Source organism: Pimephales promelas, chromosome 14, assembly GCF_988280905.1.
Source record: "Pimephales promelas chromosome 14, fPimPro1.hap1.1, whole genome shotgun sequence".
NCBI lineage: Eukaryota > Metazoa > Chordata > Actinopteri > Cypriniformes > Leuciscidae > Pimephales > Pimephales promelas.
In genome coordinates, this window is record NC_142782.1 from 23,092,346 (window position 1) to 23,110,578 (window position 18,233).

Sequence of the window (18,233 nt, forward strand, 5' to 3'; positions counted from 1 at the left end):
GATCAATGTAGAGCTGCTGTTCTCATTGGTGTTAGAACATAAAGAACTATATGACAAACACGACAGGGACTACAAATACAAACATCTTGATAAAAGAAAACTGATATGGAGTGGTATTGCAGAGAAAATTGGCGAGCAAAAAAACTTTCAGCGAAAATCGCTTGGGTGTGAACACAAAAAACGCGTTGAAAAACGCTGGCGAATATCGTGCGCTGATATTCGTCCCGGTGTGTACGGGCCTTAAAGCCTGTTTTATGCTTCTGCGTCGAATCGACGGCGTACCCCCGCAGACACCTATCCGTCGACGCGAACCCCTCTCCGACCCCTCCGCCGTAGCTCGACGTGCACCTCCAAAAAATTTGTAACTACGCGTCGAGGCGACGCAGACAGCAGGGGCTTTGATTGGTCAGATTAAACATAATTTCAGGAGTGTAGCTTTTCCGATTTCCCCCTCCTGTTATAGCGCTATTTTTTAACATTTGCACCCTCGTTCTTTTAATTATAACACTCTTAAAGAAAGTAACGTTAAATAAAGAATTAAACTAAAAATAAACTGTTTTTTATTTCATTGTTAATATATGTCTATATTCTTTTCTTTCTTTCTCACAATAAACTTCAACCAATCAATAAATCAACGTTTGTTTTGAAACACAGTTTGTTGTTTATTTTCAATACAATGTTCACGGTTACATCATTGATAATACAGCACTAGCCAAGTCTGCCACGGGACACATTATCCTGCCATAGCACAGTTCCATGTGGAGACTGAAAAAATCCTTCAAGTCATTCCGAACAGCTATCGTTATGGCAGCTCGGGTGGAACCTTTATTTTACCGTCTATGGGTGGAACGGGCCCTGGACATCCGTGTTGATTCTGTGGGGATAAAGTTTTGTGTCGTCTTGTTATTCAACGTCGATTAGCTCCAGCTGGCAGCTGCAACAACATTATCTCTCTTTCGCTCGCGACGCACGGAACCAAAGAGATTCGCGAACCCCCCTAGCGTTCTGGCGGCGAAATGCACCGCGAAGCACCACAACCTCACGCAGAAGTATAAAACGGCCACGACGACGTAGTAGTGACGACGTAGCTACACCGTGGAGTTGACGCAGAAGCATAATGAGGCCTTAAGTCAACTTTTTCTCAAATGTTACCTACTGCAGCTTTAAATGCTAGAGAGCGCCAAAATTTACAGAATGTACCTTTAACAAAATCTACACATTTTAGCTATAGCTGTAAATATGATCACAATAAGGTTATTTTTTCCAGTCTTTAGAGAGCAGAATGAAAAGGTTGTCAAGTAAAATTGTCTGTAAAGTAGCATTTTCCTTAACCCCCATCATCACAGATTGAAAAATCCTGGTTTATATGTATTAAATGTTCCAAAATGAAATCAAATCAAGCACGTGATTTGTTTACCAGCACTCTTTTCCTTTTCCACTTTTTTATTGTTTTGCACAAATATCCACCCAAAAGGTTGGTGACAATTACAGTGAAAGGTAACCTGCATTTTATAGCATTTAATTATTTTTGAGAACAGCAAGACGGACAAACAGGTACACCCATCTTCCAAATGCTTTATTAAAACACTTCTATCCAGCTAAATAATCTTAGCTTAGATGCAATAGTAGGATTTTCTTTTTAAAAACTGTACATGGCTGTAATATACAGATCAAGGCAAACTCTTTGGTACACATATATACAGACACACACGCATGCACATGCGCGCACACAAACACATACGTACAACACACACTCAGACAATAAATGTTTCTTTTTTTCCCCCCCACAAATATAATTTTTTTGGTGGCCCTTTGACAGTTACTCACCTTACGTGGAAGCGTCTTGTACACAAAATGTATTGACCATGAGTGAGAAGATTTCAGCTCTTCAAAATCTAATCAGAGACAGACAAGATCAAAACCTACTGAACTAATAAACACACACAAAAGACACTTGTATAGTTGAGAAACACAGAAGTGTGGCGAGTCTTGACGCAGGACAGAACATCTTAATTTATACTCTACAGTCAAAAAAGGTAAACCAAATAATTCCCTTTCCAGAAACCACTTTTTCTTTTTCTTTTTTCACTACAAGTAACAAAATGATCTCTTGTGCCTCGCACTGCAGTCCGAGCTGTCAGCACTCTGGAGAAGTAAGCACGGCAACAAAACAAAAAAACAGACCCTTATCTTAATATTTTATAACTTAAAACTGAGAATTCCCCAGGTACCTAAACAGGCATTTCCTAGGTCTACATTTCATCCTTTGCCAAGATAAAAGGGAAGTTAGAAAGATCACAGCAGGTGTGACCCTCACACAAAAAATCTTAAGTCTGAAAAGAGTAGGAAAAAAAACAGCTAGAACAAAAACAGACAGGTTTACTATTCCTCTGGCGAACCCAGCAAAAGATTTCACTCAGATAAACCGAAGAAAAATAAGTATGCCGATATGCTCTATAAACTGGAAAGTGATCTGTTGCAGTCTCTGGAGAGTGCCTGGAGTATGTGCAGTGAGGTCAAGAGGCCACTAGAGGGCAAGCCAAGCGTGTCGCAGACAGTCGGCAGCAGTGGCTCTTTTCTCTGGCAGGAGCTCCAGCATAGGAAGCAGGAAATCAGCGAAGGTCTCGGCCTCCTCACGAGGCCACTCGTATTTATCCATCAGAACCTCCAGTAAACCCCACGGCTTCAGTTTAGTGATGTGCTTCAGCTCACCTACAGAAAGCACACAATTAATGGGATACTCCATTTTTTTTATATTAAACTATGTTATTCCCTTTGTTACATACCTCTCGTCTCAGTGCGTGCACTAAATCGCTCTGTCTTGCGATGAAACTTTTATAGCACTTAGCTTAGCCTAGTTCATTCCTTAGGATCCAATTTAGTGCACGATTTTGTGCGATTTAGTGCACGCACTGAGACGAGAGGGGTATGCATCAACTCGTCTTAGTAAAGGGAATAATAATAAGATAAAAACAGTGTCCCTTTAAGGTTCCAAGCTTCCCATTCCATGCATTTACCCCTACATATTTTTATAGCTTTATAATGTGTTTTTATGTCAAGTAACATTTGCCATTAATAAACATGTTGCCCAAAAAAGCCCCATAAAAACAACAATAAACCAATTTTAAATTGATAATGTGATGCACTTCAAAGTGAAAATACATTCAACAAGAATGAATGTTAAAAGTAGGTGACATTAGGAGGCAGGGCAAGTTAATACATTTTCATTGCATAGACCTTTTTTTTGGGGGGGGGGGGGGGGGGTATTGTGCACCAATGATTTGCATAAAATAAGAACAGCATGGTGAATTAAATTCAAACTTCGATAATTGCTGTCTGTAAAATGTATCGAAATCCAAAGACACAAAAAAATTATTCATGAAGCTTTGTTTTAGAAAAAGATGCACTACTGTTGAAAGGTCTGGGGTCACTAGGATTTTTTTTTAATATTGTTTATTCAGCAAGGACCATTTTAAATACAAATCTTTTAGAAACCGTTATAGAAACCGTTCTCTTGAACTTTTTATTCATCCAAAAATCAGGAAAATCTGAATTTATAATGGTTTCCAAAAAATAGAAATCAAATATACGTTTTCAGAATTGATTAAAAAAAAATCTTGAGCACCAGATCAGCAGCTTTTATAAAACGGTTACCACACCATAAAAAAAAAAGTTAAAAAAAATATGTATTAGTGCAAGTCTCATGAAGTAAAATCACTAAAAGCCTTCCTTCCGCTAGAAAAAAAATAGTCCCTGACCGTGAACAGCAACAACGTTCCAATGTGTAATATGCATGAAAGCTCAAATAAAAACTACATAGGACCTGCAGTGTTGCGCAGTGATAAATAGAACCGTTGGGTGAAGCGGTCATAGTCATGTATTATCGTGAATAAAGCACAGATATTGACCAATCAGAATCAAGCATTGGAACTAACCGTTATATATATATATATATATATAAAAATCACTGACCCCAAACCTTTGAATAGTAGCGTACATTACATACACATTTTAGTTTGCAAAGCAACTTAATAATCTGAAGCGAAAGCATTAGGACTAGATATAAAAGTTATTCATAATGACCATGTTACCTTTCTTGCCGAAAAACTCCTTGGAATATTTTCCGGTCAATACGAGTTTGCGTGGGACGGCCCCCAGCAGTTCAATGATCAAAGCAATGTGGTCTACCATCACACACAGAGTGCGTCAGGCAGGGAGGGGGGTGGTGAGGTGGAGGGGAGGATGAAACAATGGACAACTTGATCAGACAGTGTTAATACAGTCATTCACCCATCCTGAGAGAAGGGAGACGAAAGGGAAGCCGAGGAGCCATGTCCGGACAGCACAGATAGAGGTCACACACTGAAGAACTTCCAGATTAAAGATTGTAAGAAGAATTGGACTTGTGTGTTTTTGAGCTTCGGCTGCCTCTGGTAGAGCTTCAAGCGAAGTCATGCCACACTTCTGCGGCTTTGAAGCTACAACAGTTCGTCTGTTGTGCTTAGGGCCCACTTCTAAGAAGAGTCTCACTGAGAACTACTGGACTACTGTGCCGAGGAAGATTTTCAGCCAAACTTTCAGAAAACTAAGTGTGACAAGGTTGTGCTGTCAATGAAGCTGCTGGAATCTCCTCTCTTCCCTTCAAACCTCTCCCTCAGGGTAGGGCTCTACCTGACTGACAGGCGTACCTTTCCGGCTGAAATATTCCTGTGAAAATTTCCCACTCAGAGCATAGTGACGGGGGATATGCCCCAAAAGCTCAATAATCAGAGCAAGGTGGTCTGAGAGAGAGATGGGGAAGACAGAGACAGAAAGAGAGCATGAACATGGAATGGGGACAAGCAGGAAGAACATGGTCAGGATCCAAAAAATAGAAAAAGGACAAACTCTAGGCAAATGACAGTGGGTCAGAATGCCAGATTACAAGCTAAACAGGGTGTCTAACATAAGTGAGCACAAGATGGCATTTTTGTATCAAATATTTTTGCATTATGAACATTAAACTTCAAACACACTCATCCTAAAGGGAAATTTAAATATTAAAATTCAGGTCAAACCCGATTAGCCAATAATTATTTATGTTAAGCTAAATAAATATAGATAAATGGTTAATAAAAATTCTAAAATGGTTAATACAAAATTCTATTTGGTTTTTAAAAATATAAAAACACTAAAAAACAAAGAGCAAAATTTTAAGCATCATAAGTTAACGGTACAGAATATGGATTGACATCAACTGATATTTGCTTAAGGTTATTTTGAAATAGCTTATTTAATTATCTTGTTTTCATCATTGAAAATGCTCAGCACTACCGCAGAAGTACAACTGAGTGTCTCTCCTCCAGTGGCACATAAACAGAACAAGAATGAGCAAGAGATGGAACGGTTACTGGAAAAACCATGAGACACACAGATAACTACAGGTTATGATCTCTCTAAGCCAATCAGAAATAGAGAGGCGATTTAGGAAGGGCAAGGAAGTAGTTAAAAAAAAATATGTGATCTAATTCTGCACACTTGATATTAAGGAAAATTACATCAGCGTATCAAAGTGCAACATGGTCTACCACAAGAGTAAGTTGAGAACACAGCATATTTTCTGGTATCTGCCTGTCTCTCCAGTTTGACTTCTTGTCTGACCAGATTCTGCTAAATACAGTTGGGAAAAAAAGTATTTAGTCAGCCACCAATTGTGCAAGTTCTCCCGCTTAAAAATATGAGATAGGCCTGTAATTTTCATCATAGGTACACTTCAACTATGAGAGACATCACATTGTAGGATTTTTAATGAATTTATTTGCAAATTATGGTGGAAAATAAGTCAATAAAAAAGTTTCTCTCAATGCTTTGTTATATAACTTTTTTTGGCAATGACAAAGGTCAAACGTTTCTGTAAGTCTTCACAAGGTTTTCACACACGGTTGCTGGTGTTTGGGATCATTGTCATGCTGAAAGACTTTGCTGATGGAAGGAGGTTTTCACTCAAAATCTCACAACAAATGGCCCAATTCATTCTTCCCTCAACACGGGTCAGTCATCCTGGTCCCTTTGCAGAAAAACAGCCCCAAAAAACGCATGATGTTTCCTCCCCCATGCTTCACAGTATGTAATATATGATGTTCTTTAGATGCAACTCAGCATTCTTTCTCTTCCAAAAACACGCCGAGTTGAGTTTTTACCAAAAAGTTCGAATATTTTGGTTTCATCTGACCACATGATATTCTCCCAATCCTCTTCTGGATCATCATATGCTCTCTAGCAAACTTCCGACGGCCTGTACATGTTCTGGCTTAAGCAGGAGGACACATCTGGCATTGCAGGATTTGAGTCCCTCTCGGTGTAGTGTGTTACTGATGTTAGCCTGTTACTTTTGACCCAGCTCTCTGCAGGTAATTCTCTAGGTCCCACCGTGTGGTTCTGGGATTTTTGCTCACCGTTCTTGTGATCATTTTGACCCCACGGGGTGAGATCTTGCGTGGAGCCCCAGATCGAGTGAGATTATCAGTGGTCTTGTATGTCTTCCATTCCTAATAATTGCTCCCACAGTTGATTTCTACACATCAAACTGCTTACCTATTGTAGATTCAGTCTTCCTAGCTGGTGCAAGTCTACAATTTTGTTTCTGATGTCCTTTCACAGCTCTTTGGTCTTGGCCATAGTGGAGTTTGGAGTGTGAGTGTTTGAGGTTGTGTACAGGTGTCTTTTATATTGATAACAACTTCAAACAGGCATTAACACAGGCGATGAGTGGAGGACAGAGAAGCCTCTTAAAGAAGTAGTTAAAGGTCTGTGAGAGCCAGGAATCTTGCTTGTAAGTAGGCGACCAAATACTTATTTTCCACCATCATTTGCAAATAAATTCATTAAAAATTCATCAAAAATGTGATTTCCTGAAATGTTTTTTTCTTCATTTTGTCTCTCAAAGTTGAAGTGTACCCATGATGAAAATTACAGGCCCCTCTCCTCTTTTTAAGAGGGAGAACTTGCACAATTGGTGGCTGACTAAATACTTTTTGTCCCACTGTACCTTGCAGACATACAAATACAGTGAGGAAACCACAATACACAACTAACTACCAAATGCTGTAACCCATTAAATGACTCACTCTGGCAATCAACCTGAAATGTCCCTCTACCAGGAGAAGTAGAGTATCTCATTACTTGGATGTATTATCCTTAAATGAGGAAACATATTGTGGCTCTATACATGCAAATTCTGATCATGACTAACCTAACTGACAAGGTGTTTAAACAGCCTAGCGCAAACACAATTAGATGACAAATGTCAGAATTTCCTAGAAACAACTAAGCTTTACTGATAATGGTAATAAATTAGGTTTGAATTGTATAACATATTACCACTATCAATCAATTTCTAAAGCATGCAAAATATATCTTTGTCTTAGTTGAGCAAGAGTATAAAATAAGAATAGAAGATCAGGAGGAACAAAAGAAACATGGGTCAATAACAGAGGCAGAAGAAGTGGGCGAAAGGTGGAGGAGGAAGTCAATATAAAGAGGAAGTTTAAAGAAGAGGCCATTTTCATACATTTTTAACAGAAGGCTCTGACTGTTAGTAGGGAAATAACCACAGGATTATAGCCATTACAGCACTGTAATGTCAATACATCTCAGTAAAGCAGAAAACAACAAAATCAATAATTAGGTATTTTAATTCCATTACATAGCAATAAATTAATATGACTTCAGACAGTATATTGCCAGTCATATCAAAAAAATCATTAGGCAAGTGTCTTATTGTAAACATGCACTGGTATTTAATAGATAAACGTGTATTACTGTACAACTTTCCTCAATAAATGTACAGGGCTCCAGACTGCGACCAAATAGTCGCATTTTGCGACCAGTAAATTTGCCACACGTTAAACGCATGGTAAGCGTGGAAGGGACGCGTCAATGAATCCGTGACAAGAATAGCGCGAATAAACGTCTGTGGGAAGGAGACGAATATCACAACCTGCAAAGTGCGTCTGAGCAATAAGCGATCTATCGACACGTTACCTAGCAGCGAATACAAACAAAATGAAAGTGGAACTAAAATGCGCAACTCACGGACGGACCGTTAGCGTTTTTATTAGGTTGGACATAATAGACAGAGCAGCGCATAGTGGAGCCCCCCGAACCACTGACAGTAATAAAGCCCCGAACTTGCCAGTCGCGGGCCGATCTCGATCACGCAACACTGTTACTAGCAGATCCAGTGAATAAATCCATTGAATTCACCTCAGAATTAATAACATAATCGCTACGAGATCCAGTGAGAAACATTCCGATTCGGCGCAGAGTTCTGTTATAACCATATCAGATCAAACAACGTGGAAACCAGGAGAAACACTTATAGAAGGCTTTCAGTCCACAAATCAGCAACATTCACCATGGATTTAGGCTAGTAAGTTAACTCTAACCATAAATATGATGTCAAACGCTTACAACGTAGCCTATCTTTGTCCTGCTCTTCAAAACGATAATATCATATATAAATGTTTTATTTTTTGTATTTTTTGTGATGATCAACACATTTTTTGTTCATTCTTCAAAGATTGTCCTAAAACGAAAAAATTTAAGATGTTGGAAAACTCTTATTTAAACATTAAAATTATTATTATTATTATTTTTAAAAAAAATAACAAAAAAAAAAACATCGTAAACAGTAAGATGTTTATTGGCTATTCACTCCAAATCCTTATACATGTTTTCTCCCCTTTTGTTTTTAATTAATATTAAGACATTATAAGAGGATAACTAAATTAATCTAAGTGATTTATTGTCAGCCCCAGTGCTACCAGTTTTTTTTTTTTTTTTTTTTTTTTGTATAACTCGAGTTCTGATTTGAGGTGGTGCTGCCCTCAAATTTGAGTCTGGAGCCCTGTGAACTTAAAATAAAACAGCATATCATAATGTTAAGTCTATTTATTATTAAATAATTTGTCAGTATTACAGTTATTTGGGGGGAATTTTGAATAATTGCATTGCAAGCTTATTTAAGGTGTGCCCCTAAATTTTCTGCTTGCGCTCCTAAAATTTTCAGTCAGGGGCAACAGCGCTCCTAGTAAAAAAAGTTAGTCTGGAGCCCTAATGTATTTTAAGTAATTTCATTTAATTCATCGTTTTGATCATATTTCAGACAGAAAATCGTGAATGTAAAGAACCAATGCATTACCTTCATCTCTGGAGTAATCTTCACCAGAGTGAGGCTCAAACAAATAATCGCCAGTGGCCAATTCAAACGCCTGAAAAGAGAGAGAGAGAAAAAAAACACCTGAATAGTCTGAATTGTTGCCAAATTGGCTGACCATTGCTCACCAGAGTGTCTGTGGATGTATGACTGATGAAAGAGCATGTGCAGTTTCTTACCATGCAGGCTGTGCTCCATACGTCAGCAGGTGTGCTGTAGCCGGATCCTAGCAGCACCTCCAGGGAGCGGTACTGTCGGGTCTGAATGTCTTCAGTAAAGTGCTTGTGCTGAAGGACAGAAAGGTTCACACTAGTGTTGTAGTCAAACCTCCTAAACCGAGACCAGTGTGTGTTGAGACCAAGGCAGGGCGAGACTGAGTCAAGACCAAGGTCCAGCACTGTTTAAATAATCTAAAAGATCCATTTACTGCATAAGAAATATCTTATATTTAATGAATAAATACAATTAGAAGAGGACACTATACAGAGATGTTAACAATCAAATGCATAAATAATGTTGAGATTAATGCTTCAAAAAAACGTAGTTTATTGAACATTTTAATAAAATCTAAATCAGACTTGCAATCATGCTCATTTGTGAAAACAGCTCTCTTGCTCTTGTGATATTGCTTGAATAATTATCATATGTTATAAAAATAATATATCTTGATTTTTGTGGGCCTTTTTATTAATTAGTGACATTTTGACACAATCCCTTGTTGATTTCTGACCCACAACAAAAGTAATAAAATAAATCAAATTAGAAATGAGTTATTCCTCCATTTGTTGTTTAGACTAGTTTTGAGATAAATTCCAGAGTCCTCTTAGTTTGTAACCAAGACCAGACCCAGCACAAATGCCGCCGAGACAAGACCTTAAAAAAAATGGTCTGGAGACCAAGACCCAAAAAAAGTACTCTACCGTCCAAAATGTTAAGGTTGGTAAGATGTTTTCGAAAGAAGTCTGTTATGCTCACCAAGGCTGCAAAGAGTAATATTGTAAATATTACACACATTTAAAATAAATGTTTTCCATTTTAACATTTTAAAATGTCATTTATTCTAGTGATGGCTAAGCTTAAATTTTTAGCAGCCATTACTCCAATCAATGTCACATGATCTTTCAGAAATCATTTTAATATGCTGATTTGGTGTTCAAGAAATATTATTATTATTGGTGTTTAAAATAGTTGTGCTGCTTAATATAGAAATCATAAACATTTTTCCTGTCATTTTCTGATCAATTTAATGGGCCCTAACTGAAAAAAGTAATAATTGCTTTAAAAACCAACCCTGTACTGACACCAAATGGTAGTGTACATTTCATAATTTGAAATTGTATATTTATATATTATAGCGCATAAATTGTGATATAATGGTGTTTATCTGCGTTTTTGTACATAAATGAAAACAATATTGATTTCATCTGATTATTAAAGAGCCTTACCACCCAGCAGGCGTTGCCAAGGTCAGCGATCTTGACCTTGATCTGCTCAGAGTTAAGTGGATCCAGTGGATTGACCAATAGGCTTCCAGCTGACAGCTTATCTGAAAGAGAAGAAAGAGCCAATCAAACAACAGCCATGTGATCATTGTAGAGTGACTCATCAAAAATTCGCACTTTTTGACTCATCAAAAAGTCCATAATTTACATTTTTTGTCTGAACTATCCCTTTAATACAAAAAGTTGCCAGCATGATTGAGGCATATCTAAAGTAGAAAAAAAAACATTAATATATATTCTCTGAAAATCCTCACTAAAATACTAGAAAACACACTGACCATTCTTTAGCTTATCCTTGTTCTGTTCCCTGGCTCTGGTTCTAGTCTTTTGCTGATCTTGCTCCCCAGATGGAAGTTCTGCCTCCTCCAGCAGCTCTCGTCCTGAGGTGCCATTACTATAGCTGGCCTGGTCCAGTTCCGGGGACTCTGCCCCATTACAGTACTCATACATGCTTTGAACGGTGTCCTCTGGGCCTGTGTTCGCATTATGGTGGTCCTCCTGTAGAAGTTGGCCATGTTGCTGGTCACATTGATCATCCTCCTCAGGTTGCCTTTGACTGGAGTGCATGCAGCCGTTACAGTTGAGCTCAAGTGAGGCATCTGATGTTAGTCTCTCTCTGGTCTCCACTATTATGAGAAATGCATAGAAATAGAAACATGATTGAGATATGCTAATGGCAGATGATTTGTACTTTTAATCAAAAGTCACAAAAAGGATGTTCAAGCTTTTAACTATCAACTATAATAAATATAACAAAATTGATCATACAAATAGAAACTAACTTATTGTGTTCTCAGTAGCAATATCCTGCAGTGATGCCTGTCGGAGTGGGGCGTAGGTGGGGGATTTGGGGGATTCTGGGTCATCCTCCTCCCCATCCTCCTCTCTGCCTTCAGGCCCAATCTCCATCTCCTCCAAGTCCATAATGCACTTCTCCAGGAGCTCTGCTTGACGCTTCTGCTTCTTCTTTAGCTTCTTTTTCTTGTTTTTCGACATTTTCGGTGCCTGAAGAAAAGGTGGGTAATCATGTTAATGCTAAAAAGCAAAATCATCTTACCTGAAACACTCCAGTGGCCAGTGGCATGAAGTTTCAGAGTAAGTTTAGAGTTGATAAAACCATGCAAACCCAAACTATAGCTTGGGTTCAGCGGGCTCACAAAGCTCAATATAAACGTTCTGTCAACTACAGTTTTCCTAACCAACAGCAGAAGTTGGTTAAACTTCTTTAAGAATTAAAATAAAAGAATTCCAACTAAAAGTTTAGTTTTAAATGCGAAAAACACAATAAAATCATATATATAAGGGATAAATATGTGAAATATATTTCACTTAATTAACAACTTCAGGGAACTACAGAAAGTGTGAGACTGACTGGATTGGTTCTATTTGGGACATTTTAAAATTACTTAAAAAAACATTTCATTCTCTGAAATAAAATGCATAGCATGAAAATTCAAAAGAAGGATACTATACCTGTTTAGGTGCTGGGGCAGTGCTCACTGGAAGACAAAGACCAACACAAAACATTGTAACACAATGACAGTTTACAAAGCAAACAAATTTTCTTTTTAAGAGCAGTATGCTGGAGGGTATGAAAGTAAACCAACAAGTTTTGTTAAAGAGAGCAAGTGATCTTACCTAAACTAAAATCTAGCGGGGAAACGCTGGCACGTAATAATCTGAAATGGACTGTAGCCGTGTAATAAGTGCGATTCACTGTGTATGTGGGTGTCAGAGATCAGAGGTGCCGTACCTGCTGACCCAGATGGAGGGGGAGCGCCTGCTTTCTGCCACTCAGTGGCCTCTGCAGCCAACCGCCGGATATATACCTCATCCACACTCATGAGAATGTTCTCTGGCTTTATGTCTGTGTGGATGATTTGACACTTGGTGTGCAGGTAATCCAGACCTTGAAGAACCTGAGAGATTTTAAAAATACAGAGACTCTTTCAAACAAACATACTTGAGCAACACAACACAATTTTAATCCCAAAACTGAATGAATCTAGCAATGAATAAATAAAAATATTAAAGTTTTATTATTATTATTGGTTATTTACGGCTCTCTATAACATGATTCTGATTGCTTCTGATTTTTATTGAGAAACACTACCATTTAAAAGTTTGGGGTCAGTAAGACTTTTTAAAGTGTTTGAAAGAAGTCTCTTATGCTCATTAAGGCTGCGGTTTTTTTGGGGGAGTTTTTTTTAAATACAGTAAAAACAATAACACTGTTAAATGTTATACTATTTAAATAAGTGTTTTCTATGTTCAATATATTAAAAAATAATATTATTTATTATTTATTTATGTAATGGCAAAGCTGAATTTTCAACAGTCATTATTCCAGTCTTCAGTGTCACATTACGAAATCATTCTAATATGCTGGTTTTAGTGCTCACAAAACATTTATTATTATTATAAATGTTGAAAACAGTTTTGCAGCCTAATATTTTTGGGGAAATATGATTTAAAAAAAATCAAGTTTAAAAAAACAGCATTTATTAAAAATTGGAATCTTTCATAAAATTAATTTCTTCAAAAAAAAAATTTAATGACCACAAACTTTTGAACAGTGGTGTACACTATCCCTTACTTCATCCAAAAAGAGAAATATTTTAATAAGTAAATCATTCTTAACATTTAATAACACCAAAACCCTAAAGCTGCGTAAATAGTAATGTTCTATTACTTTGGATGGCCTGAAACATTAGCAAAACAATGTGTAAAGAGTCCCACAAACAGATTGACTGTCATAAAAGCAATACAATGAATCAGATTTAATAATAAATAATATTTAAATCTAATTATGGTTTATTTCCGATATTTTTGTTTTGGCTAGGAGAAGTTCTGAATGGCTTGGTAACTTAAAGATTTAGTACCCAAATTGGCTGGTGAGTGAAAAGTTAATTTCAAACCCGGTCAGTAACTGATCCAGTAAATCCAGGACAGCAGCTAATTAGTCAGACCGTAATTATCTATACACTGATGTGTGTGATGGTCTGCTGTGTTACCTGTCGAATGATACTCTTGACACAAGGCAGAGGTAAGCCTTGATAGTTGGACTTGATAATCCATTTAAGCAAGTGGTGCCCTAGAACTTCAAACACCATGCAGACATCTGAAAAGTCAAGTAAAGGTCTAACGCTTTTGAAACAGAATCTTGTTGGTAAGAATAAATGTAGAAGTTCTAAATAAATGTAGAAGGATCTCAGAACAGATTCTCTATAATCTATAACCGTTTCAAAGTCAGCATTCACAAGTGCCCTTGTAAAAGAATGTGGGGTATCTTAAAATAGCACGAGACACCTGCTTGAAGACTTCTTGACTTATTTCTCTCTCTCTTACACACACACACACACAACATTCTTCATATTCAAGGATACGAGTCCCATTGACCCCTGAGATCTTGAAGTCATCCAGTAGCTGCACAACCATCTCTCTGTTTGGATCATCAGGGTCTGTATTTCTGACCTAAAAACAATAAAAACATACAAATATTTTATGGATGAAGATTTTAATCTTCATTGTTTCATTCTTTTTTTTATTTTTCTTGGTTATTTTAAGCATTTCAGATGTTTATCGAGATACTTACAGATCTGAGTAGCTTTATTTCATCCAGAGCTGTTTCAGTGTAATGCTCTGCACTCTTAACCACCTTCATCGCAACAAACCGCTTCCCTCTGAGGAAAGAAAAAGGAAAAAGAAAAATAATATCACGCATATGCGATTTCAACACATTAGAATGCGTCTTAGGTTCTTCGAAATGACAAAGCTCTTACTGGATGTCCCAGGCCAGCCACACAGTGGAGAAATGTCCCCACCCCAGCTTCCGGATCACATGGTATTTACCATTGAATAGGTCCCCTATTTTCACATGGTGATAGCCTCCTAACCAAAGAAGAAAAGTAATCCTTCAGCAGATATTCAGAAAGCTCATCAATTATCCTTTAAGAAGCATTAACACTGCCAGTGTCAAAACGACATGATCCCATTTGTTTTAACAGAGAGCTAGAGATTTCCGGCGACACAGTAGCCTCGTTACCATTGCAGTTTTGCAACTGCCTGAAAAAAAAAAAAAACCCTCACGAGAGCATAACCTTTCTTTACGATATCTGGGAGTTTTGCGAAATTGACGTGTTTCCATTTGGAGTATTTTCAATTCGCATCTTCAAGGGTAATGGAAACGTAGCTACTGAACATTGGCGACAGAATGTAGGCATGTCCAGTGATGCAACAAAATTAAGATATGTTTAACTTCATGCAATTGATGAACGACTTTCAGGAGAATGGCTCCGTGAAACCCAGATAGACCAGCACTTGTGCTGCAGATAATTTGTCACGATAGGAAAGAGCACTTACAGTTTCTTATTCATCTCTAATATTAAAGGGTAAGTTCACCCAAAAATGAAAATTATGCCATTCATGACTCGCCCTCATGTCGTCCAAAGCCTGTAAGACCTCCGTTCATCTTCAGGACACAGTTTAAGATATTTTACATTTAGTCCCAGAGCTTTCTGTCCTTCCATTGAAACTGTATGTACGGTATACTGTCCTTGTCCAGAAAGGAAATAAAGACATCCAAGTAGTCCATGTGACATCAGTGGGTTAGTTAAAATGTTTTGAAGCATCAAAAATACAAAAATAACAAACTACGACTTTATTCAGCAATGTATTCTCTTCCGGTTCTGTTGTCAAGCCGCGTTCACGAGTCCACAGTGATGCTGGCGACATGTTATCTGGTGTTATCTATAATTTGATGATGTCTTTATTTCCTTTCTAGAGAAGGACAGTATACCGTACATACATTTTCAATGGAGGGACAGAAAAATCTCAGACTAAATCTAAAATATCTTAAACTGTGTTCTGAAGATGAACCGAGGTTATACGGGCTTGGGATGACATGAGGGCGAGTCATAAATTACATCATTTTTGGGTGAACTAAACCTTTAAGTATTTTCTATCTAAATTATTTTTTTAGCTGCAAGAAAACTGATTTGGTGTCTACCATATGGAATAACATCTGTGAATGTCATTTATAAATATTTGTAGGCAACCAGTAGTGGGAAGGCCGCTTCAGAGCTGCTTTGATTGTCATTTTTTTTAGGGATTGATTGAGCAATCCAATTACAGCATGCTTAGGCCAAAAATAGAAAGACTATTGATATTTTAAAATAAGTAGATAATTAATAAAGCAAAAAAATATATAAAATAATAAATTGAAAAATAATAATGTCACTTCCGTTTTGAATTAAGTACAAAAAACAAATAAAACAAAAAAGATATCATTGATATAGAGATCCCACCATAGGGGTATAAACACAAATGATTTGTCTATTTCCAGTAGATTTATTTTGCAGGGTACAGTAGTTATGTGTTGCACTTCTAGAAAGGAAGAGTTTGGCCAACAGATACAACAGAAAAAAACAATAACTGTGAAACAAGGAACTGCCGCCTGTCTATTTTTACTTTCTGGGTTGCGCTGTTCAGCAAGTCTCATCTATAAGCAGTAACTTCTGCTGTCAAAATGGGATATATAAATCCATGTCTCCCACCTTTGCAATAGTCATTGGGATCTTCTTGCTCTTCATCATCAGAGCCTAGGATTTCCTCTTCGGGCTCAGCTTGTATCTGGGTCTCTGTAGGAGGCTGCTGCTGTTGTGATGCCCCGCGTGGAGGATGTGCTGGCCTGAGGGATGATAGTACATTTCATTTAGGTCAATGGACACGCATTACAGTACAGTCCTCTTACATTATAGACTCTTTGATGCCGATTTTACATGGTATAAATGTTCAGACAACCGTTTCATCATGTGATTTACATTTCTGATAGATTACAATCAAAAGGACCTGCATAAAAACTGCATATTACTACTATATCTATTGAACTGAAGTCACCTGAATAATGCAACTATATCATCTTCTGTAGAGCTGCTTTATTGGTGAAACAGAAATTGTAATTCTAACTAAAACTGTTGAATCCTGATTAAACAATCTTGTGGTAGTGTTGTTTTTTTTTCTGTTTACTATTGTAAACTGCTTGTAAACACTGTATTGCAAGACACATTATATTTTAAAAAAACCTGCCTCGATAAAAACATTCCTATTTTTAAACTTCATGAAATGCACCAAGATCAGTCTGAATCTAAATCCACGAGGCACCATGCATGCACAACCAGTGTTTTGTTTTCTACTGAATAAGCTCTTTTGTTACATATAATGCTGATATAATATTAGTTAAAAGTCTGCCAGTGTTGGGAAGCATTTTACTAACTGCATCTATCCATTTTTGGTTTAACCTATGCAAGAATAACACCTGTGTCAACATCATCACAAACATTTAGGCTAAGTGTAAGAAAGTGCAACTTAATACTGCGCATGCCAAAAGGATGACTTCATTCTGCCAAAATGTTAAACATTATTGTCAATTGAACACGGTTCAACAAATAAGACTAAATAAACAGAGCGAAGTCAGCAACCTCAGGATGACTCATAATATACTACAGTACAAGCATGTAATCACAATTCAAAACAGTGGTTTAAGAGCACACTCTGCAACTTCAAGGACATAATAAAGATTTTTATATTTTTTTAGTTGATTTTTAGTCTCTATGGACAGAATTGTGGTCTATTTAATAGAAGGGGGAGGCACAAAACTCACTTCTTGGTCGACTTCTTGGCTTTGGCCCTTTTTTTCCTCGCCTGAAGTGCCAGAACTGGTGTGACAAATGAGATGACATAAGAAAACATTAGGTGACAATGAAACCATTTATAAAACTTAAACTCAGTAAGCTCAATGACAGCCAAACATAGCCTGACAATAATACAGGAGACACACAGACCGCTGATGTTGATCTTATGTAATGCACATAAACAATAAACAGCTGGGTGGATGTTTACATTGTGACAGGAACTGAACTTTAAATAGTCGCAATACATGTATCTTTAACAACATGAATGTTTTATCGGTTTTAATAACATCAGGAACAATGATGCAAAACTGAAGGCTGAAGGAAATAAATTCCTGAACTTTCCACGACAGCAAAAAAAAAAAAAAAAGCTTTCAACTCTCATCCAGCTGATACGCGCACGCGCCTAACGTTACTCATACGCATAACGTCTATCAAAAACCAAAGAAAAGTAAAATCTCTTAAGCGAAGGCGATACAAACCAAACATAAAATATGCCTCTGAGTCGTGATGAAAATAAATTCAGCTCACTTCAGCTGCAGACTGAGCGGCTAAATGCTAACGCTAAAGACACCAACCCATGCGTTCAAAGAACGAGCAAAATGGGCATTTACGCTTTAATATTGCACTACTACTTTGAGTCAGATTGTAAGTTAGTCATCTTGCCTCATGCATAAACGTTATAGTTCAAAATAAGGCAAATTTTATTCAGAGAAAGTAAAGGAATAGATTACCTTTTCTCTCCATGTTGGCCCCTTCAGTTGGCGGCTTGGGTGGCCCTGCGCATGCGCGCGCGCCCCCGGACACGCGCATCTTGACTACTGCGCGTCCACAGTCCGTACTATT

General features: G+C 37.5%; 1 protein-coding gene across 2 annotated transcripts; it reads right to left on the reverse strand.

Annotated features, from left to right (window-relative positions):
- Positions 1-1,408: 1,408 nt before the first annotated feature.
- srpk1a (SRSF protein kinase 1a) lies at positions 1,409-18,216 on the reverse strand. 2 transcript variants are annotated; one of them, XM_039657758.2, is made up of 16 exons: positions 18,122-18,216; positions 17,360-17,414; positions 16,254-16,387; positions 14,481-14,589; positions 14,294-14,381; positions 14,085-14,172; positions 13,713-13,819; positions 12,452-12,617; positions 12,172-12,197; positions 11,481-11,703; positions 10,977-11,324; positions 10,642-10,742; positions 9,376-9,483; positions 9,182-9,251; positions 4,092-4,184; positions 1,409-2,712 (listed from the first exon to the last, which is right to left on the reverse strand). In XM_039657758.2, the coding sequence occupies exons 1-16, from the start codon at positions 18,198-18,200 to the stop codon at positions 2,528-2,530; spliced, it is 1,980 nt and encodes a 659-aa protein (XP_039513692.2). In that variant the 5' UTR covers positions 18,201-18,216; the 3' UTR covers positions 1,409-2,527. The 2 variants fall into 2 exon arrangements, with proteins under 2 accessions (XP_039513692.2, XP_039513693.2); XM_039657759.2 differs by lacking the exons at positions 1,409-2,712; positions 4,092-4,184 and adding an exon at positions 4,426-4,781.
- Between the last annotated feature and the right edge of the window lie 17 nt (positions 18,217-18,233).

Bases quoted from the DNA above. Each gene is read 5' to 3' on its own strand.
- srpk1a (XM_039657758.2), bottom strand. From the start codon at position 18,200: ATGCGCGTGTCCGGGGGCGCGCGCGCATGCGCAGGGCCACCCAAGCCG. The intron at 13,820-14,084 runs GTATCCTTGAAT...TTGACTTTTCAG, and splicing joins CTCAGGGGTCAATGGGACTC to ATGTCTGCATGGTGTTTGAA. The intron at 11,704-12,171 runs GTATAGTATCCT...CCTTTTCTTCAG, and splicing joins CTGCCCCAGCACCTAAACAG to GCACCGAAAATGTCGAAAAA.